Raw genomic sequence first — 22,574 nt, 5'->3', positions numbered from 1 at the left:
TAACTAATAAAATTGACTAAAAAATAAGAGTTTCAAAAATAGGAAATAAGATGTAAAAGTATCATTGTAAGTATGCTTTTGAATACTTAAAAAACCCAAATTAATGAACTGATTACTACTAGAAACAATGAAAGTTTATATTCATTTATGCATATTTAATGTAACTTTTCTAAATATAAAAAATCAAAATATGAAAAGATTTCTGATACAATAGCAAAACAAGTAATATACTTTGAAATAAACTTAATATGCAGGATCTATATAAAGAAAACTTTGTACTTCTACTGATGTACAAGAAGACTTAAAGAAATGGAAACAGGAAATTCCCTGGTGGTTCAGTTGTTAGGACTCTGTGCTTCCACTGCAGGGGGCACGGGTTCAATCCCTGGTCTGGGAAATAAGAACCTGCAAGCCGTGTGGTGTGGCCAAAAAAAAAAAAGGAAATGGAAACAGCATGTATTATTTTCAGATGTAAAGATTCAATATTGGACAGATGTAACTAAAATATAATGTAATGTACATTTGTAGAATAAGGTAATTCTAATAAAAATATCAATTTTTGAAACTTAGGCTGATTATAAAATTCATATGGAAATTTATATATGTGGATCAAAAATAAAACTTCCAGAAGAAAACATGGATTATTTTATTTTTAAAGGCTTTCTAATAATGGAGTTAAATCCTGAAGACTTAGAGGAAATGAATGAAAAACTGACTAACATAAAAATGTAGAAAGCAACTACAATAGAGAAATACTACAAAGAAAGATAAAAATGAACTGGGAAAATATTTATAATATGTTTGCTTGGTAAGGAGCTATGCTCTATCATATATGAAGAGAGTGCTTAAGGAAAATACCAAAGCCCAATAGAAAAATGGGCACTAGGAATAGACAATTCATACACACACAAAACAATATAAGCAGTAAATAGAAGAAAAGATGCTATCTCACCCACTAGTAAAAGAATGGAACAATGAAACAATGAGGCAACATTTTTTTTTTGGATTAGATTGGCAAATATTTGAAAGAATAATACACGGTGTTGGCAGGAGTGCGTATCAGCAGGAACTCTCATGCCCTATTGGTGGAGAGTACAGTGTTTTGTATGGCAATTTGTCAGTATTTTCTCAAATTTTAAAATATGAGTATTGTTGATTCATTTATTCCATGATAGTAATTTATCCCATAAATGTGTTGACATGTACATAAGATACATAAAATACGGGTGTTTTTCATAGCGGTGTTTGTAATAGGAAAAACAAAACTAACAACAAAACTGGAAAGCACTTAAGTTTTCAGAAGTAGTCAGGACTGGTTAAATAAGTTATAGTACATCTCTAGAGTGGAGTACTTTTTTCAGTTACTCAACAGAATGAGTTAGATTGGTTTGAATTGATAGGTAAAGCTCTTTGAAACAAACTAAGAATAAAAGCAAGCAATAGCATAGCTTCTGGGCCAAGTTTCCATTTGTGGTTTTAAAAAATTATAAAGTGGGGACTTCCCTGGTGGCGCAGTGGTTAAGAATCCACCTGCTGATGCAGGGGACACGGGTTCGAGCCCTGGTCCAGGAAGATTCCCACATGCCACAGAGCAACTAAGCCCATGTGCCACGACTACTGAGCCTGTGCTCTAGAACCCGGGAGCCACAACTACTGAGCCCACGTGCCACAACTACTGAAGCCTGCGCACCTGGAGCCCATGCTCCACAACAAGAGAAGCTACCACAATGAGAAGCCTGCGCACCGCAACTAAGAGTAGCCCCCGCTCGACACAACTAGAGAAAGCCCATGCACAGTAACGAAGACCCAACACAACCAAAAATAAATAAAATCTATTCTTTAAAAAAAAATTATAAACTGGAATTTGTACATGTGAATGTCTATAAAGATGCACAGAAAATTGTTGTTGGTGGTGATCTCTGGGGTTTTGAAGTGTGGCATAGAATTCGGGCTGTTTTCCTTGTATATTCTCTTTTGAACAGTTTGAATTTTGTTTATCATGGGCATGTGCAATTTTCAGAATAAAATCATTTTTTTTGTTTTCTGTGTATTAATTATATTTTTCTTGGATTTTTCCAGATTTCTCTTGCACTTTGTTTTGTTTTGATGTTTGGAAACTCAATGTTATTAACTTCTTATTATGCTTCCTCTTTGGTAATTATTTGGGTAAGTGTTCCTTAAGTAAATATCTGTTTTTGAAACTAATGGTTTACCAGTTTCTTTATCACTGGCTTGAGATTTGTGAGGGATTTTCTACAAGAACTGTTTCAAGTGTCTTACTGAATACATCTATATGTGATAATGTGTTTAAGTTCTCATTTCCAAAGAAACACAACAAAAGTTAATACTGGAAAACATAGTGCTTTGCTTCACAGTCCCAATCTGTCCTTTCCTCATCTTTTCTGTCACCTAACTTTTGGTCCTAGAGTTCATTTTAAAATGGTTTTTATGCTTTCCTCTTTTTCTTGTCTCCTCCCCTCTTTTCAGTGTTTATCCTATTCCTGCTCCACTTTCTGACCCCCTTTCCTCCCTCTGGCATCTCAAGCAGTCTCTCCTTGTTCCACTGTGATCAGAGGCTTAAGGCCTTGTATTTTTAGTTTTTTCCCCTCGTGTCTATTTGTATGAATTATTCAGATAGTTTAAATCAGGTGATGATTCAGTAATATTTTACTAGATCACTACCAAGAACAGATTTAGATTATGGGGAGACTGTCTTATAGAATTAGAGCAAAAGGTAAAAGGTTATCTAACTCCTTCTGCCACTTTTGGCAGGATGACTTTCTAAATATAAGTCTCTCTAAATTTAAGGACTTCCAGAGGTGGTTACTCCTTTTTTTTTTTTTTTTTTTTTTGCCAGTGGGTTTCTCCATTACAATGTTTTGCAAACCTAAGAGGAAAAAAATTATTCCTTATATTTAACATGCATGTGCTTTAGTATTAGGCTGGTTTTTTGAAGATGAAAGCACAGTGCACTGCCTTAACTGAAATGTTTTCTACTTCTTGAATAACCATTTAAGTAACTCAGATCATTTTGTCTTTCTTGATTTCTAGAACCCATTAACAGATTTGGAATCTGCTATTTCTTTGTCTGATTTTACAAGTAATATTTATTTAAGATCCCATTTCCCAGGAGTATACCTCTTCCCGATCTGGGCCACCACCCTTTTCAGGTTGTGTGACTTGAGTATACTTAGGCACAGAAATTAGCAGTTAGCATGTGGTGATGCTGTGCTTTCAACAATGACAAAAAACAAAAACAAAAACCCAGTAACTGAGTTGCTGTGCTGTGAGATTAGTGATAGTTCTTACAGTCATGAATTTTGTTTGTAATTAGGAAATGTGTCAATGGACTCAATTCTATATTTAAATGTGTACATGGGGAAGTCCTGCTATTACTCAGAGTAAAATACATGACTCTTGTTACTTTTGTACAGTACACAAATACATTGAATGGAAGATTTCCTATCAGTAAATCTAATCATAAGTACATTTTGCAGGAAATTTCTCTTCAGGTCTATTGAGCACCTACAGTGTGTCAGGTTTCCTACTAGGTGCTTGACACTGAGGTGTGTCTTAGGTATGGATTAAGCATTATGCATATTTCACGTATTTTGGTGTATAAAAGTAAATGATGGCAACAGGTACAGAATATAGCATGTTTTTGCATATTTAACTATAAACACACATTTGCCTGTTTTTATTTCTGGTTATCACTTTGAAACCTTAATTGTAACACATTTTGTGTTCTCAGATATTCAGAAACTTCTGAAAAGATTTAATTTGGGTTCATGTATTTATGTTTTGATCTCTAAGCATATTTTTGCCAGGTTTGAAGTAGATTTAGATCTGTATTGGGAGTCTATTATGTACCTGGAAAGAAATAAGATTTGATAGGAGAAGTATTTAGTTGATCTGTTAAAAACTCATTTGTAGTTTTTTCAAGGAGTTAGTAATATTTAACTTAAGAAAAATCTTATAACTATAAGACACCTGTCTAAAATTCTGAAATTATTATATACTTTTTGGTTCTTAGGTAAATCAGAACCAGTCATAGAAATCAGTCATAGAAATTTATGTATGGAGATTCTGTTTTCAACTTTACAAAGTGACTAACTGACCTAAAATACTCTGGATAAAACAGGGCTTCTTGAAATCAAATGAGCCTGTGGTGATTCTATGTGAAACACTGAAAGTGTGCTGAATTTTAGATTCTTGAGAGTCTTATTATTTAGAAGTATTTTTTTGGTACCTGAATTTGTGTCTGTAAGTATTAACTGTATGCTATGTTATTTTCTGCATGCAGGGTTTACTGGCAATGAAACCATGTTTCCTGAAAGTAAATGTATCTGAACTTAGTTTATGGGTAAGAATCAATCTATTTGAATGTATATGTTTTTCCTTCTCTAAAATATATCATTGGTTTTATGTTTTACTTTCAAGGAACTATCCTATATAATGCAGAGGATCTAACAGTTTTATAACATATTAGGGCTCAATTTTAATGTGCCAAATTGCTCTTTTCGTGAAGCAAGTTAAGATTAATATTGGATAGGTAGTTAAAGAATTTCAGTTTTATGTATTACCCATGCTTTTTCTGAGGAGCAGTGCATGTGTAAGAAACTGTTAGTAGAAGGGGAATATAACTGCAATTGCTGTATAAATCTCCTATAAAATATATTCATTTTGACAACAAGATTGTGTATATTTTTCTTTTTGGTGATAGCCCCTTGATTTTGGAGTAACATTCTTTATTTTAATTTAAGGTGCATTTTTTTTGGCATTTTCTCTTGGATATAGAGATAATTACTTCACGTGTGATTATGTGACATGTACATAAGATTTATTTTTTTCTTCCTAGGCTATGTCTGTGCAATGGCTATAGTTTTGTTTTGCTATATTTTTCTTTTGTAGGTTATCCAAGGATGTTTTTGGTTATTTGGAACTGTCATACTCAAGTATTTGACATCTAAAATCTTTGGCATTGCAGATGATGTAAGTGTATTTTTGCTTAAACTTGGAAGACTTGAAATAAATCAAACAGGCTAAGAATGAATTACTGGAGTTGTTAAAATGCCACTATTTAAGCCAAATTCTAAGGTGAAGTCTATTCACCTGTTATTTTATCTATTTACTATAATAGAGAGTAAATATGACTATGTCTATAGTCTGTTCTCCAAAATTAATTTCTTGACATAACTCTCATATTTTATTGGTCTTTCTGTATCACAAAGATTTTAAAATTTTAAAGTAAGAAAGCTCTAGAGACTTAAGCTCAAATTTTAAGGCCTCTACAGTCATTTTTCTCTGGTTTCTTTATAATCCCCTTTTGTAACAGATAAAGATGCCAGCTTCAGAGACTCTTAAAGAATAGATCATATAACTTATTCTCTTTTTCTTCCAGTTTTCTAGTCAATGCTTGTGAAAGGTTTGTAGGTAATTTAATCCAAGTTAGTCTTATTAAGAGACATTTTTATTATTGTTATTGGTTTTGCTTTTTTTTGGTATTTGGGTAGGAGAGAAAATAAAATGAGAAGAATTCTGCTTTATAACTGTAAAGATTCACTCGATCTATAATTTTGTCTTGCCTATTTTATTTTGATGTTTTGGTAAGCACATTAATTAAATTAAAAGAGAGAGCAGGACACCAACCAACATGGAGAGAGTAAAGTAAGCCACATATTTTTTTCTGTAATTTATTTTAATTGATGGTCTTTCTTCCTTCTGTAATAGATTAAGGTTGTGGTTTTGAAACTGAGTTCTGTGAAGTTCTGGGACTTCAAGGACTCTTTGGTGGGGTCCATCTACTTCTCAGTCCCCCTGCCAGCCCCTCTTCACCCAGGATAGTCTTGCTTTAATCTCTTACATAGTGGACATTTATACATGTTTTCATATGAACAAAGGAATTGTTTGCTTAAAAAAGATTGAAAACAATGGGCTATTAAAGGGGTGGTCTACAACCTGTGAAAGATATTTTAAAAGTTTAAAAGTATAGTCTAAAATGCATTTATTTATTCATTCATTCAATGTACCTGCTATGTGCCTGGTAGTAGAATGCATCCTAGAGATACAGAACTGAATAAGACATGGTCTAGTGGGAGATACGGACAATTTCTGGCAACTATAATACAGTGTAATGAAAGCTCCGATAAAAATAAGTAGAGTGGGACTTCCCTGGTGGTCCAGTGGTTAAGACTCCGTGCTTCCACTTCAGGGGGGCACAGGTTCTACCCCTGGTCAGGGAACTAAAGATCCTGCATGCCACATGGCATGGCCAAAAATAAAATAAAATAAAAATATAAAATAAAAATTAAAAATTCAAAATGTATTTTTTAAAAATTCATTAAAGAAAATAAGTATAGAGTACTGCAGGAATACACAGGAAGAATCAGGGAAGGCTCCTAGAAGTCAACTGTGAAGATGAGCACTAAGTGGTGATTGAGTCAGCCAGGATGTAGAGAATGAGCAGGAAGAAAAGGGAAAGAGCCCAAGTCCTGGGTTTATGGAATCTGTCTACTCACTGGGGGAAGACAAGCCGGTTAAAGTATTAATTCAGGTTAAAGTGACTATTGTCATTTCTGTCATAGCCTGATGTTGCAGCAGGGCCAAAAAAAAAAAAAAATGCTGTAAAAAGTTATTTCCAAATCAGAAATAAGTTAGTTGCAGCTTTAGTATTTCTAGAAATCTGTTAACATTGATCAAGGACATCAGCTCATAAATTCTTAATTTTAACATTGGTCAAAGGAAGAGAATGGCAAGGCCACATGGCTCTTGAGAAGCATTTCCACTCACCCTTATCTGTTAATTAGACACACACTTCCTGTCCTTTAGGAACCCAGCGAGGCATTTCTCGGTCTATCCTGGATTTCCCATCCTTGCTCCTGTCAACATTTTTCGTGGTAAAATCCTGATGTTGTATACCAGGGAAGCTCAGTACTAAGTGCCCCAAGGTTTTTATTGGGGGCTGGTAACATAGGCATCCTCTGCCTAGCACGTTATCAAAATTCCAAACTCCCAGAAAGAATGTAGGTGTTCAGTATAAGCCACTATTATCATTTAGGGTGATGGGAGCCTTCCGGAATTCAAGTTCCCTGATGCCAGCTAAGGGTCAACCTTGCAAGCAGGTTTTTCAAAGGATCCCCTTCAGACCTACTATGTTAACTCTCATCTGAACAGCAAGTTTGTCTCATCTTTTCCTTTCTGCCATGCCCACCTTGGATCTCCCATGAATATGCATACCACCTCCCAGTCAGTCATAGATTTGTAGAGAGCTTGGGCTCTCTTGGATCCCCCAGCATCTGTGGACAACTTTCCAGTGCACCAGGGATGTGAGAACTTGTCTCCCGTCATTGATTGTCTCCTTTTCAGAATCTCTGTAAAATGTCTAGCTAGTCTGCCAGTCTACTGTTCACCAAACGAGTACTGTAACCCTAAGCTGGCAGAGCTGTGAACTTCTGCCTTTCACTTCCTTCTGAGTTTGCTGCTTTTACTGATGGTGCATAGATTTTTTGCTCTCTGCCCCCAAACAAGTCAGCTCCTTGCAGTGGCAAAGGTTCTGCTTTTCATGGCCAACCCCACCCGGGTAGGACCGTTGGGCTGACCAAGCTGGGGGAAGCAGAGGTGATGTAATGATGGGTGGGAGCGGCCAAAGCAACAATGCCACAGACTCCCACTATTTCCACCCAGAGCTCATCAGTTTTTTGGGGGTTTTTTGGCTGCATAGGGTCTTCGTTGCTCTGCGTGGGCTTTCTCTAGTTAATGGCAAGCAGGGACTACTCGTTGCGGTGTGCGGGCTTCTCATTGTGGTGGCTTCTCTTGTTGCGGAGCATGGGCTCTAGGCACGTGGACTTCAGTAGTTGCAGCATGCGGGCTCAATAGTTGTGGCACGTGGGCCCTAGAGCATGCAGGCTTCAGTACTTGTGGCACATAGGCTCAGTGGTTGTGGTTTGCAGGCTCTAGAGGCCAGGCTCAGTAGTTGTGGCGGCGCTCCACGGCATGTGGGATCTTCCCAGACCAGGGCTCAAACCCGTGTCCCCTGCATTGGCAGGCGGATTCTTAACCACTGCGCCACCTGGGAAGTCCCTCATCAGTTTTTTTGTGAATGCATGTTTCTCCATTTGTTTTCCTTTTGATTAATTACTTGATCCTAATGTGGTTTTTGACAGTTTTGTCCAATTTCATAGTTGTTATTGAAAGGGGATTTACTAACTTCTTCCTCTGCCATATCTGGAAGTCCCCATATTCATTGATTTTTGCGTGTTGATCCAGCCTTATATTTCTCAGATAACCTCACTTGTTTACAATGTATTAGTTTTTCTAAATATTGCTGGATTTGGTTGGCTAATATTTTTAAGGACTTTTGCTGATATTTATGGGGATATTAGTCTGTAGTTTTATTTTCTTGTAATGTTTTTACCTGGTTTTAGTTTCAAGGTAATGCAGCCTTCCAGAATTATTGGGAAATGTTCAATCTCCTATTTTTAATGAGAATTTATAAGAATTGATATTATGTCTTCCTTAAAGGTTTGTTAGAATTTGACAGTGAAGCCCTCAGGATCTGGAGTTTTGTTCATGGGAGATTTTTCTGTTGCAAATCCACTTTCTGTAGGAATCTATTGGTGTTTTATGTCTTTAGAGGAAACTCACCCATTTCATATATATCATCAAATGAAAAAAATTATTGTAGAATTCAGTTAGCGAAAAATTCTTATTGAAATTTTTTGCATATATGTGAATTGTCTTTTGTGTTCTTTAATTTTCCTTATTTGGATTTGGAATCAATATAATATTAATCTATAAAGACCTGCTTTTTATTTTTTTGCTATTTTTTCTACTTTCTATTTATTATATTAATATTTTCAAAGTACCACTCCTTTAAAGTCTTCCTCGGTTTTCTTGTATTTCTCTTTGTAATTGAGTTCTGTCACCCTCATTTCTTTTCTTCTCATTTCTCTGGGATTGTTCTGTAGCATTTTCTGATGGTTGAGTGAAAGTGCTTGGCTCTTGTTTTCACCTCTCTTATTTTCTGATAAATGCATTTTAAATCTGTAAATTTTCCTCTAAGTAGTACTTTTTTGTGTGTCTTACAAATTAACTATTTTGCGACTTTCTTTTTAACCTAAAAAGTTTTATGTTATTCAGTTTCTAGCTGAAAGGATTTTTAAAGCCATTCCTAGTTACCATTTTCCAATTTTGCTGCATTTATGATTAGAAAAAAATAATTTGCATTATATAAATTCATTGAGATTTATTGTGGCATAGGATGTGAACATTAAAAAAATTTTTACTTGTGTTTGAGGGTAACATATAGTCTCTCTTTGTGAAGTTTGTATTCTCTGTTTGTGAGCTTATTAATATTCAGATTTTATGTTAACATTTATCTGCTTTTTCTACTTTAGAGGGAAATATTTAACATTTCCAATGAACATTGTCAACTTTTTCTTCCTACAGAGTTTTTCAGTTGTTCTTCTATACACTTTGAATCTATACTGCTAATTGCAAATATTATATGTTCATGATATGTATAACCTTGCTTTGCTGTTTGTTTTATCAGCATATAATGTCATTTTGTTGTCTTTTTTCATATATTTTTGTTTGAATTTAGTTTTGTGAGACATTACAGTAGCTAACCCAGATTTCTTTGGTTCATTTTATCTGGTATATCTTGTTCTCTTTGTCTGTTTTCAACCTTTCTGCATACTTTTAACTTTGTCTTTTGTAGACAATATGATATTGAATTTTTCCCCTTAAATCCAACTTGAGCATCTGTCCTTTAGTTAGTGAATTTAACCTTTTTACGTTTATGGCAGTTATGATTATATTAGGACTTACTTCTTTCATTTTATTTGAGATTATCCAAACATTTTACTTTCTTTTTAGATTCTTTTCCTTTTCAGTGGATAGGTAGTTTGTGTATGCTATTTTACACCTATGTACTCTCCCTCCTATTGATCTCTTAAACTTATCAGAATACATTTCTTCCCCAGGAGACAGAGCATTTGAGATTCTTCAGCATATCCCACCACCCTTTATAGTTCCTACTCACTCCCTGACCCCCTACTTCATTTAGGTATCGTTTAGGGTTTTAGTCATGATGTATTTCAGTTATAATTTGTCCCCTTCTCTATGGTTCTTGCTCTTCTTGCTCTTTTAGACAATAATGAATTGAAAGTTTGGCAAATGTTTTCTCATTTGTTAAATGAAAACAATTCCAGCTTCCTCACATGGCTTCTTGTGGGAAGTAAGTTAGGTGATATAAGTGTGAGCACTTGGTGACATGTGAAGAATTACACAGTTGCTGATTGTGAGGCAAAAGGTGTGTTTTATTCCAAGGCCTGCCCATTTTCTACTTCTTTCAAAAAGTCTTTTCCAACCCCTTTTCAGAAATCTGAATTAACGTTTGCTTTGCTTTGCTCTATCACACGTTGTCCCTTTGTGATTGACAGATGCCTGTGTGTGTTACCAAGCCTACTGGATACTGTGTAGTGTATTTCACCAGGTTTAACACCTTGAGCAGGGAAAACCCAAGGATAAAAGCCTTTGGAATGTTGATGATGGAGCGTGGACGGCAGGGTGTTGTTGGAACTATCACTTGTCAGCAGTAGAAGGGAGACTGTGAAGTTGGAGGGTCCAGAAGTAGCCAGGTGTGGGAACAGCAAGCTCTGTCATGCAGTGGAAACTATTTTTAGGTGCTATTAAGATTAAAATGCATTATTACAATATATGGCATAATCTAATGGTACCTCCCTTTATTCCTTACTAGGCTCATATTGGCAACTTATTAACATCAAAATTCTTCAGTTACAAGGATTTTGACACTTTATTGTATACCTGTGCAGCGGAGTTTGATTTTATGGAGAAGGAGGTAAGATGTGATTTCTCCTTTCTTTCCTTAGGTTTTGGTCCATTCATTTTTCATAAAGGGTGCTCCTGTTATTCAGATTCTTACCTCTGTGCTCTTATCTCAGTTTGAAGGAAAAGGAAAACCTGGCAGCTTAAAGGAAGATATTCCTATTTACATTAATACAGCTTCCTGAAATATATGGTCTTTTCTTATTTTGATAATTTAGAAACATGCATTCAGTCTAGCAATAGTTTTTAGGATGAGTAAACACAGAGGCATTTCAAGTTGCCTCTTTTTAGGGATAGCATTAGTTCAGTGAAGCTCTCAAGCTTTTAAGTTTCCACTCACTTTGTAGTTGTTTGTTTGAATGATCTCATAGCTTTGAAATATCATTCAGTATAAGTTCTTCATTCCAACAACATTTTGTTTCTAAAACTGTGTTCAGGTGTTTAGAAGGAAACCAGAGAGTAGTTTAGTGGATAGTGAGACAGAAGTCTGCGATATTACTTGATGTTCTTGAACAAGTGACTCTCATTCTTTGAGTTGTAGCTTACTAGTTTCTGGTAGTATGCTACAGATAGATATTGTGAGGACAAAAGGAGATACATAGGAAAGTACTTTGATATTTTAAGATATTTTATATTAAATACCATTTTGCAATACTTTATGAGCTAGTTTGGTTCAACAGACATGTGTATATATATGTCTTTTTTTCACACCACCCATGTGGACCCAATTTATGATGATATTTTATTATCTGTCAGACATTTTTCTTCAAAGCTGTGTGTGTGTATATATATGGAAGTGGCCAACAGTCCTCTGTTGACACATTCATTTTCCCCGATCCCCACTGGGTTAGCCCATGTCCTAAATTACAGACCAGTGGAGGAGAGTGCACCACACAGCAGACTTTTACCAACTAGACATTCTGAGTTGAGCATGTCCTGCAGATGTACTGTTTACTCCAGTGACCTATCAGTCTTCATTTCCTGTGTTCTGGCAAATGGTTTTGACACATAATGGCTGATAAAAAGTGTACAAATGATAGTGTTGAACCTGCTGAAAGAAACTAAGGAAAAGTATCTTGCAAGGCTTTAAAATGCATGCTTATAGCAGATCAAGACTCTTTCAAGGAGGTGGTAAAGGAAGTAGAGTATAGAAATCAACAGAGAAATTAGGACTCAGTGGAAATCCTTTAACATTATTGAGGATATACACGCTGTTGCAACCTGAGAGTATGAACCATCAGTTATGTGATAAAAGAAATTGTTTATTGAGGCATAAGATGCCTTCAGTCAATTTGAAGAAAATGGTAAAGCTGTGTCCAGCCTGCCATTCCTCATTTCCATAGGTACCTTCACAGGGATGATGCTATAGAGACAGAGCACGGTGCCAGTTCAGAGAGGGCATCTCTTGTATGGTATGTCCATATAGTGGGGAAGAGGGAACAATTTAACATGATATCATACCGATATGGAAAGACACTTAAGATGTATAATGGGATGAGCAAAATGGTCCGATCTTATTGGCCTATAATTAGCACACATAGAATAAAGTGTAAGAGACCAAAATTTTAACAGTGGTTTTTTTGGTGGAGAGATAATCAGTGATTAACTTTTTTTATAATTTGCGTCTTCTAAATTTTCTATAATAATCATATTTTAATTGTATTGTGCTACTAAAAAAAAAAGTTAAAACAGTGAGGGGGATCTTTGCTTTTTAGATATGAAAATGGAAAGCAATAGTATTTAAAGTACAAAGATACCAAAACAGGAACATTATGACCAAAAACGGACAATGCTGGATAGACCCATGTGTAGGTACTTAACTGTGTTTATGTGTATGTACTTAGTATAAAGTGAAGAGAGCACCACATAATATATCAATAAATGGTTAAAAGATGCATTATTTCATGAATATTATTTGAAAAATTGAATTGGGGTGGGGAGTCAGGTTAAAGCCTTGTATCATATCATACACCAAACTTCATTTCAGTTAATGTGTTAAATATAAATGAAGCCTGAAAAATTAATTTGAGAAAAATTTCAATAAATATTAACTTCATTATTAATGAGCATAATACAAGTGCAAAACATATATGAGAACGATTAATAGATTTGTCTGCATGTAACTTAAAACATCTGTACATTAAATATTACAAAAATTAAAAAGGAAATGACTAACTGGGATGATTCTTGCAATAAATATAATAAATGAAACTAGAGGTTAATATAATTAGTATAGGAGCTTGTTCAAATCAATAAAAAAAAGTTACCAAGGGCTCTCACCCTTTCCCAGCACCAAAAACACATCCCCCCCGCCCACATATGCAGAAATGAGCAAATGTGAACATACAATCCATCCGGGAGGAAATGCTCATAACTGATTAAAATGTGAAATTCATTGTCTCCTTTATTTTTTCTCCATTTTCTAGTTTTCACAATGAGCATATGTAACTTTTATGCTTAGAATAAAATCAACAATTACAAGAAATATTAAAATAAAAGAACTTACAGTTCTAATAGGACACACACACACGTGCATACATCTCTCACTGTGTGGTTTGCATTTGTTCTGTGCATACCCTCTCTCTGGTGTATCTTTTGGCATTGAGGAAGTTTTATAATTTTGTTTCCTTTATATTAATACTTGTATATATTAACCTTAGTCCCTTCTATCGGTTTCCTCCTGAGAGTTATACTGGACTTAGCTAGTTGTTTCTTGCCCCATGCCTATTCCCACCCATTTCTAGTTTATTGTAATACTATAATCAGGGAGATTATTTTACTTCTTATATACTCTCCCCCTCTTACACCATTTTTATGAGTCCCATTGTATCTTCATTGTCAGCACGTATAACCTCTCATACTCTTCTGTCACCTTTATATCCCCATCATTGTCGTAGTTCTGTAGATCATTGTTTTTATTGTACACTATGAGTTGTAGGATCGAAGAACACATTCCTTGGCTGTGTGAAGATTACTCTCCAGTGGATTCCTCAGGAAGGGCTCATGGGAGCAGTAATCCCTGAATTTTTACATGCTCAAAATATTTTATCAATAGCTTTTATGTGTGAAGGTCAGTTTGGCTAGATACAAAATCTTTGGCTCACCTATCTTTCCTTGAGAATCCTAAATAAATTACTCTACTATATTCTGGTCTAAAGTGTTGCTATGAAAATCTGATGCTAATATGATTTTCTTTTTTAAAGAAATATTTAAAAAACACCTTTTAAATAAACTTTTGGAATATAATGTTAAAATTGTTTGAACTCCTTATTAAATTTTGTTAAATACTTTTAACACAATTTTGACATACTTCCTTTTTAAACTAAACATCTGTATCTTACTACTTTTCTTATATTTATTGTTAACTGTTACTAGCAAATGTCTAACTTTTAAAATAATAAAATAGTTTTAGGGGACTTCCTTGGTGGTCCAGTGGTTAAGACTCTGCGCTTCCACTGCAGGGGGCATGGGTTTGATCCCTGGTTGGGGAACTAAAATTCCACATGCCATGCAGTGTGGCCAAAAAAGTAAATAAAATTTGAAAGTATAGATCTATAAAAAAAATAGTTTTAGTTATGACTTTTGTGTAGGTTAAAACATAACTTAAAAATTACAAAATAGAAATATATTTAATAACATGCAAATGTTTATAAAGGTAAATAGTAAAATGAAAACATAAAAATTCTCTTTTTAATGGAATTTCTAACTCATGAAGAATGCATGTTATATAATGAATTATGAAAATTACTTGTCTAATACAGAATAGTGAGAAAATTGGACTAAGGAGAGGGAAATCAGAAAATGCTACTTACTGTATACTTTGTAGAATTAAAATGTACCAGCATTTTTAATATGGTTGAAGCTAGATTTCTCTTTATAAACATATTGGGGAAAGCACACATCATTTTACTTAATGATGTAAGATTATTTTTCTGAGGGAAAGTGTTGGTAATAAGCAAATCAATTGCAATTTAGAAATTTCAAGCCCACGATTGTTTAAGACTGTGATCTCAAATTATCGAGAGTTGTATAGAATTACAATGTGTGGGGCTTTTTTAGTAAAAAAAATTTTTCTGTAGTTTTTTATCTGTTACCAAAGAAAACGTAAAAATGTTTTTATTCCTCTTATAAACATTAGTCATTATTGTGTGTGTGTGTGTGTGTGTGTGTATCTGGAGATCATGGTTATGATTTTTATCCCAGATAAAATGCACAGTAAAAGCTCATGCCATTTAAAGGAGTTCTGCTGACCCTAGGTGAATAATAAGTTATGCTCTCTAGTTAGAAAAGTAGTGTGCAAAAGTGAACAGTAGTCTTTCTAGTCATGTTTTACTCTTACAAGTGTTTGGGAACTGTATTTGTTAGTGTTTTCAACTCAACATTTTGGGGAAGTTCGTTTCTCTGGAAATGCATCTTCATTTTTACGATGGAAGTCAGTGGGTAGATTGGACCCTAGATGGGTGAATGCTTATGTTTCTTTACTAACATGTTTTAAAATTCACTTGGATCATGATTTGAAATTTCATTTGAAATAATCTTTTCTTCTAACGAAACATCTCTTTGAATTTCAGACTCCACTGAGGTATACAAAGACATTATTGCTTCCAGTTGTTCTTGTCGTGTTTATTGCAATCATTAGAAAGGTAGGTCTATCACTTAAGAGCACATTCTCATAATAGAACATTTTCTTATTTCTTCATTTCTTGTGTAGTTACATATACTAGGCTACATGTTAATCTAATACAATATTTTATATAGATTTATTGAAACACATTCTGTATTTTCTTACTAATAGCCTTTGATGAACATTTATAAGCCTTAAAAACATTGTGCTAGTTGTCAGTATAAAGTAGACCTATGGAAAGGATGCTCAAGTTTTGATAGTCATGTATTTTGTAAGATAGGATCAGAGGAACCATATTGACGCAGATACAGTTGTTTTTGCTTATGTAAATTATTACTGATTCACTTTTAACTTTTATGTAATATTTCTTTAGAATATTTAATATATGCCATTCTAAGTCATTTGTGCACTATTAACTTCTGGATAGAGTTTATTATTAATCAAAAGGAAAAAATAGAATATTAACAGTGTATTACTAAGCTTGATAAAATAGACTCCCAACTTGACTTTGATAATGAAATTTTAAGTCCAGGGAGGTTCCAATCTTCAGTAAAGAGTGATGTAATAGTCCCTCTTTTTTTCTTTTAAGAGTTGGTGAACTCTGTAACTACAGGTGTTTTAAGAGAATGAATTGGGGTTAGTCTGTAATCAAAATGATAGACCCTAAAAGTTTTCTGATTTGTAGCTATCATTTTTGTGTTACTACAGTGTCATATATTTGTAGAATATTCTGTACTATAATTATTATTTACATCATATATTTATAATCTCCCAAAACATTGCATATACCTTATTTCAATTGGTTCTTCAACAGCATTGTGGGGTACACAGATATTATTATTTCCATTTTGACAAATGCAAAATTGTAAGGTCAGAGAGGTTATTACCAGCCTCACATCATGTCCATTAAAAAAGCAAGGGAAGAGTGAGAATCAGACTGTACCTTTACCCCCCCTCATTGAGTGTTGTATAGTATTCAGCTTTGTAGTCTCACAGCCCTTTTTAAATCTTGTCAGTTTATGGTTAGTCAATTTCTGCTGTATGCCAGGCTCTGTGTTCTTTGCTTTCTTTGCTTTCTTTATGTGGGTGGGCACCCAGTAGGTAAAAAAAAAAAAAATACTAGATGTTGGCAATCCAGAATGTATTAAAAAGATAGCAACCTGGATGGCTAGAGATGATGAAAATGACTAGATTGGGGTCAAAGAAAGTGGGATGTTTGATGTAAAGGAGAAAGACTTAAATGGAAAGAGGATAATTCTTTTCAAAGACTTAAAAGGCTACCACTTGGAAATAAGATTATACTCATTTTGGCTCCTTAATATTATGGCCAATTCTAGGAGTTAGGGCTTTTGACCAGCATTGATCTGGACTGATGAGGAAAGTGTTATAGGTTTAATCAGCAGCTAGGTGGTTCTTCCAAGGGCTGAATTAAAACCTATCAGGCAGTGTCACAGAGGACATCCACATTGGGGACAGGATTTCAGATGAGATGACTTCCCAGTGACTGCTAAATATGAAAGCACAGTGTTTAGTTAGTTGTGCTTAATCTCTGAGCCAGTTCTCCAGTTATGTGTGTGTATAATTAAGGAGAGGCATTGCCAACAACCTGGGCATGGTGGAATTCACTTAAAGGTGAATGGGAAGCCAAAAGGTCAAGTTTCAAGACCCTTCTTAGTTGTTGTCCACCTTTAGGGAGATCACTTAATCCTTCTGAGCCTGTTGCTCATTTTTAAAATGAGGATAATAAAACTTATCTGAACAGGGTTGGATATAGATATGATGAAGTACTGTACAAATGTAAGATTTTGTTGTTGTAATTACTATTTTCTGAATTACTTCTTATCTCCATACTTTTGTATTTTTAAGTAAATAAAAGTTTGAAAGTTTAGAAGATACATTATTTGAAATTTTCTTTTTCCCAATACAGCTGTTATAAAATGTTTAAAAATCTATTTGCAGATTATTAGTGACATGTGGGGTATCTTAACTAAACAACAAACACATATAAGGTAAATATGCCATTAATGATTTTGTTGCCTCCTCTGTTTATTAAGTAGTTATTTATGGTATATTAATTTTATAGTTACATGTTGTACACTCAACATTTGTTAATTGGTGTTTCGATTGTTGCCATCCCCCTTCTCCGCTTTTCTCATTATTCCCCATTTGTGTAGAGCTCAGCACATCACTTGTTCATTCCCCAAATCCCATCCAGTATGAGCTGACTGTAGCCCTATACTAATCTATACTTGAAGGATGCAGCTTTGTGCTTCAGTTTGGCAGGGAAAACAAATTACTCTGTTGATGGTTTTAGGACCAATGGACAGCTTTTTGAGAGAAGAGCAGGGAAATGTAAAAGTGGACCCATACCTCATTTTTACATAAAATAAATTCCAGATGGAGCAAAGATTTAAATATAGAAAAAAAATGAAACTCATAAATGAACCAAGAGATTATTTTTATAATTTTAGGGTTAGAGACGCCTTTTTAAGTATGACATAAAGCCTATAAGCTAGAAAGAAAGATTGACAAGGTTGACCAGATAAATTCTTTGGTTTGGTAAAATACTGTAAGCACTGTTCAAAGAAAAATACAACTTGGAGAAAATAGTTGCAAATTATAACAAGGCCCTAATGACCATCATACATAAAGAACTGCTATAAATTAATAAGAAAAATACTAAAAACCCATTTGAAAAATGAGTGAAAGACTCAAATGGGCAATTGAGAAAAAAAAAAATTCCCATTTTCCCTTTTCTGCTACACTAATGTTCCACAGATCTCCTTTCTGCTCTTTGACCATGACAAGTAGTTTCCTGCCTCTGCAATTTTGCAGTGGTTGTACCCTAAGTCCGTAATTGTGCCTCCTGCTTTCCGCAGCCTGGCTTGGCGTGACTCACTCCTTTAATCCTTGCTTAAATGCCACCTCCTTCAAGAAGGCTTTCCTGACCATCTTTTCTGAGTAGATCCCTTGTCTCCTTCCTTGTTATTCTCCGCCATCACACCTTTTTTCTTTCTCGGCATTTGTCACCATGTGTGCTTACATACTGATGTGTTGCCTGTAGCTCCTGAAGGGCGATGGGGTCATTTCTGTTCAGTTCAGTGGTTTATATGCAGTGCCTGGCACATAGGAAAGAATAGTAGTTGAGTGAGTAAAGACTTATGCATGACTTACAGATACATGAAAAAGTGCTCCATCCCATGGTAAAGATAAAAGTGAAAGCCTTTTTACTTATCGAGTTTGTAAAAATTAATAATACCCAGTGCTTGCAAGCGTGGGAGGAAGTGGGTGGTAGGGCAGTTAGGCAATACAAGCAAAACATACAGTGGGCCTGTTCTTTAACTGCAGTTTCACCAGTGCAAACGTGTCCCCTAGAAGTGCTCACGGAAATGCAGAGGTAATGGTACAGAGATGCCCACTGTGGTGGTGTATGTAATGTGGAAAATGAGAACAACCAAAATATCCACTAGTGCGGGATTGATTTACTTATGACCCAGTCATAAAGTGGAATTTCTTTATGGAAATATTTCATTGTACATCCTTGAATTAAAAAATTACAAGACATATAATAAATGATGATTACACTTTTGTTTAAAATATAAAGATTTTGTATGTGTCTTTGTACATAGGAGGGATATGGAAGGATAAAACTTGTAACTGTTAGGAGCATGGGATTAGAGGATGGAGCAAAGGAAGTTTTAATTCTAATTTCATTCTTTTGTGGGATTTTTGGGGGAGTAGAGATTATTGAATTTGTGTGTCTATATATTTTCTTTTATAACACACAGCCTTATCTATTGTTCTTTCACCTCCAACCAGTGAAAAATTATTGCATGCACTCTTGAGACAATCCTTGTTGTCGTTTAGAAACAATTTACTGTAACTGTGCCCTTACTTCTACCTGATGCCTTTGAGGGCCGGGGAAAAGAAAAAAGCTTCTGGTATGTAAATGCCAAAATTTCTCTTCAATTGAGATGAAGTTTTTTTAAGAGCTCAGAAAGGGGCTACCGTTATAACTATAGTATGCACCTCTGGAAGAGAAGGGTGGAACTTTTCACAGAAACAAAACAGTCTTTTCAATAATAACTCAACTATAGAAGTAACTATAGAAAAGCACTGAGCTTCACAGGGCTCTCAATTCAGGTAGAATCAGAGCTTTTTGGAAAGGAGAATGGCACATCGACATTTCATTTTGCATAAGTACCAAAGTCATATGCCAATGTAAAAAGGGGAGAGGTAGGACATACATTTTAATTCTCAAGGTGTGAGTATCAGTATCTCCTTTATTCAGGGAGCTAGGGCGTAAAGTAGGATAGAGACAGCATGATGAAGTAGAAAATATATTGACTCTGAAACCAGTCAATATATAGACCTGGCTTCACCTCTTACTACCTCTGTAACCTGTTTTCCTTAGCTGTCAGTTAGGATAATAAATAGTTGTAAGATCAGAGTTAATGGGATGTAATGATCATATTAACATTTTAGGTGCTTGGTAAATGGTAACTGATAATTTTTACTTGGCATGAAAGAAGAATAAAGGAGGATCCATTTCACTTCCTTCATTTGCCCAGTAATTTTACTATTTGCTAACACATCAATATATTTGAAAGCAAGTCCGCAAATCAGCTTGTGTGCTACCTAGATTGTGTGCTACCTATTCAATTAACCTACCTTAGGGTAGGTAGGTCCCCTACCTACTTAGGGGTTAATTGAATCATTTGCTCATTCATTCAAAAAAAAAAGATTGAACTCTATGTGCTAGGCATTGTTTTCTAGGTCTTGGAAATATATCAGTGTTTAGGACAGAGAAGGTATGTGTTATCAAGTGGCACATTTGTGTCTCTGATCCAGACTTCTCCCTTGAGCTTCAGATTTATACATACGATTCCTTGTTTGTCATTTCTACTTGGGTGTGTAATGAGAATCTCAAATTTTGTGAACACAACACTGAGCCTCAGAATGTGCTTCCGTGTCAGTACCCTTCTCCTGGATCTCCCTCATCTCATTCTCCTCCTCGCTCTCTCTTCTCCCTAATCATGCCCTCTTTGTTAGCCTATCAGGGAGCCTGCTACCATGGGCTTTGCCATGTGTTCTCTCTGCCTGAAGTGCTCTTCTTCCCGGAGGGATCCTCAGGCTCAAACTCTCAGCTCCTTCAGGCTATGCTCAGATGTCACTCAGTTGGTGACCACACTGATAATATATGCCATCCCAGTCACCCAGCACTCCCTGCATCTTTTACCCTGTTTCCTTTTTTCCCCCACAGTATTTATCGCCATGTGATGTATGTTTATTTGCTTTTTGTTTATCTCCTTCAACTTAAATGTAAACTCTGTGAGGGCACGGATTTTTTTCCATCTTGTTTACTGCTCAGGGCTCGATGAAATTGAGTGGATGGATGGATTTGTACCTGGTCCTCCTGAAGGGTTCATTTTAGTTAGGAGAGACATATGATAATCAAATAAACCAATAAGTGAAAACTGTGTTTTCTGTGAGAAGATAAAACAGGGAAATGGAGTGGGAGTGATCAAGGTAAGGGGCACTGAATATGGGAGTCAAAGGCGGCTCTCTGATGTTTTAAGGCATAAAATTAGTCTAGTATGACTGGAGCACAGTGATCAAGAGGGAACCTGGTAGAAGATGAGTTTCCAGGATGGGAGGTGGGGAACCAGATTAGGAGGACTGTGTGTAGCATGGTAAGGATTTGAGAGTTTACTTTAATTACAGAAAACCCCATAGCTGATTGGTAAACTTTAAGTAAGGGAGTGGCATGTCTGGATTCCCATTTTCAAAAGGTTGCTCTCACTGCTGTGATGAGACTCAACACGGGGTCGGGGTGTGGGGAAGGGGACCGAAGTGAGATGTGGGGAGGATATATGGGCCTATAAAGATGCATCCTTTCTTAGGAAATTAAAACTGTCAAGCAAAGGTAAAGCTGGCATTATGTGGCTATTTTTATATTCCAGAGCTGCTGCTGAAAAAAAATCTTGTGTGTGGCTTCTTAAATTGTCTCTAAAGCAGCTAGAATTTACAGCGGAGCTGAGGGACTGCTGGGGACAGGAAGTAGGGGTACGGGACTGTGAGGGCTGCAGAATTTCTCTTCACTCCCTGCTTTGCCAGATTATATTACCAATGAGGCATCTGATACACACAGCCAGCGAGCCTTGTTGGCCTAATAAATATCCGTATAGTCAGGTATGTGGGATATGCAAAATAAACTGTTTTAAAAGACTGTAGCACCAATTTGGGTTTATAACTTTCAGTTATCTTGATTTACATGTATGTGTCCTGAGGGAGTATTACAGAAGTTGTAAAACTCATATTTGTAAGATAAAAATGCGCATGATTGAAGTAAGTGCTTCAGTAGTGATTCAATGATAGTATTTCTTTTTCCATTTCAGAAAACACCAATTTGATCATGGAGAGGTAAAGACTTAATATTACCAAAATTTGTCTTGTTTTAATGTTTGTATATATTCGGATTTTTCTTTCTAGTTCCATTTTCTAACTTTATTGGTAAGTCACTAATCATCTTCAAAATAGGCCTGTATGTGTTTTTATGAGAATACGACAAACATGACCATTCATTTGTTAGAGCAATTAGGTAGGAAACTCATTTGGTCGGCTCTGATCATCCTCAAGGTAATAGCAGTTCATTGCTGGAGACCATTTAGACACGTATGCAGAGTGTCTTTCGCATGATTAGGGATCACTTTTCTCTCTGCTCACCTTGCCCTGAGGCCTCAGATGTGACTGGTTGCTGTTCTCATCTCCTGGTGATTCAGCCTGGTTTTTTTTTTTAATTGAGGTATAATTGACATATAATATTATATTAGTTTCGTGTACAACATAATGACTAGAATTTGTATATATTGTGGAATGATCACCATGATAAGTCTAGTTAACATCCGTTACCATACATAGTTACTCAAATTTTTTTTCTTTTTTTTCTTGTGAAGAGGACTTTTTAAGATCTACTCTCTCAGCATGGTGACTGTAATTCATGATACTGTATTTCATATTTCCATCTGGTTCAGAAATGTGGGCTTTATTAACCCTAGGCTTGATTCTGAGTAGAATTATAGGACCACTTCCCTTAGGGACT

General features: G+C 35.4%; 1 protein-coding gene across 3 annotated transcripts in view; it reads left to right on the top strand.

The window, feature by feature from the left end:
- Positions 1-22,574, top strand: part of DPY19L1 (dpy-19 like C-mannosyltransferase 1) — a 98,101-nt gene that overhangs the window by 62,087 nt on the left and 13,440 nt on the right. For all 3 annotated transcript variants that reach the window (XM_082631681.1, XM_082631682.1, XM_082631680.1), the window contains exons 11-17: positions 2,080-2,166; positions 4,304-4,363; positions 4,912-4,992; positions 10,760-10,861; positions 15,420-15,491; positions 17,432-17,481; positions 21,871-21,895. In XM_082631681.1, coding sequence (XP_082487807.1) covers positions 2,080-2,166; positions 4,304-4,363; positions 4,912-4,992; positions 10,760-10,861; positions 15,420-15,491; positions 17,432-17,481; positions 21,871-21,895 — 477 coding nt within the window. The remainder of the gene's footprint in view (positions 1-2,079; positions 2,167-4,303; positions 4,364-4,911; positions 4,993-10,759; positions 10,862-15,419; positions 15,492-17,431; positions 17,482-21,870; positions 21,896-22,574) is intronic.

This window comes from Mesoplodon mirus (assembly GCF_964341445.2).
Source record: "Mesoplodon mirus genome assembly, chromosome: 9".
NCBI classification, from domain to species: Eukaryota; Metazoa; Chordata; class Mammalia; order Artiodactyla; family Ziphiidae; genus Mesoplodon; species Mesoplodon mirus.
This window is presented reverse-complemented; position numbering and strand designations above follow the sequence as displayed.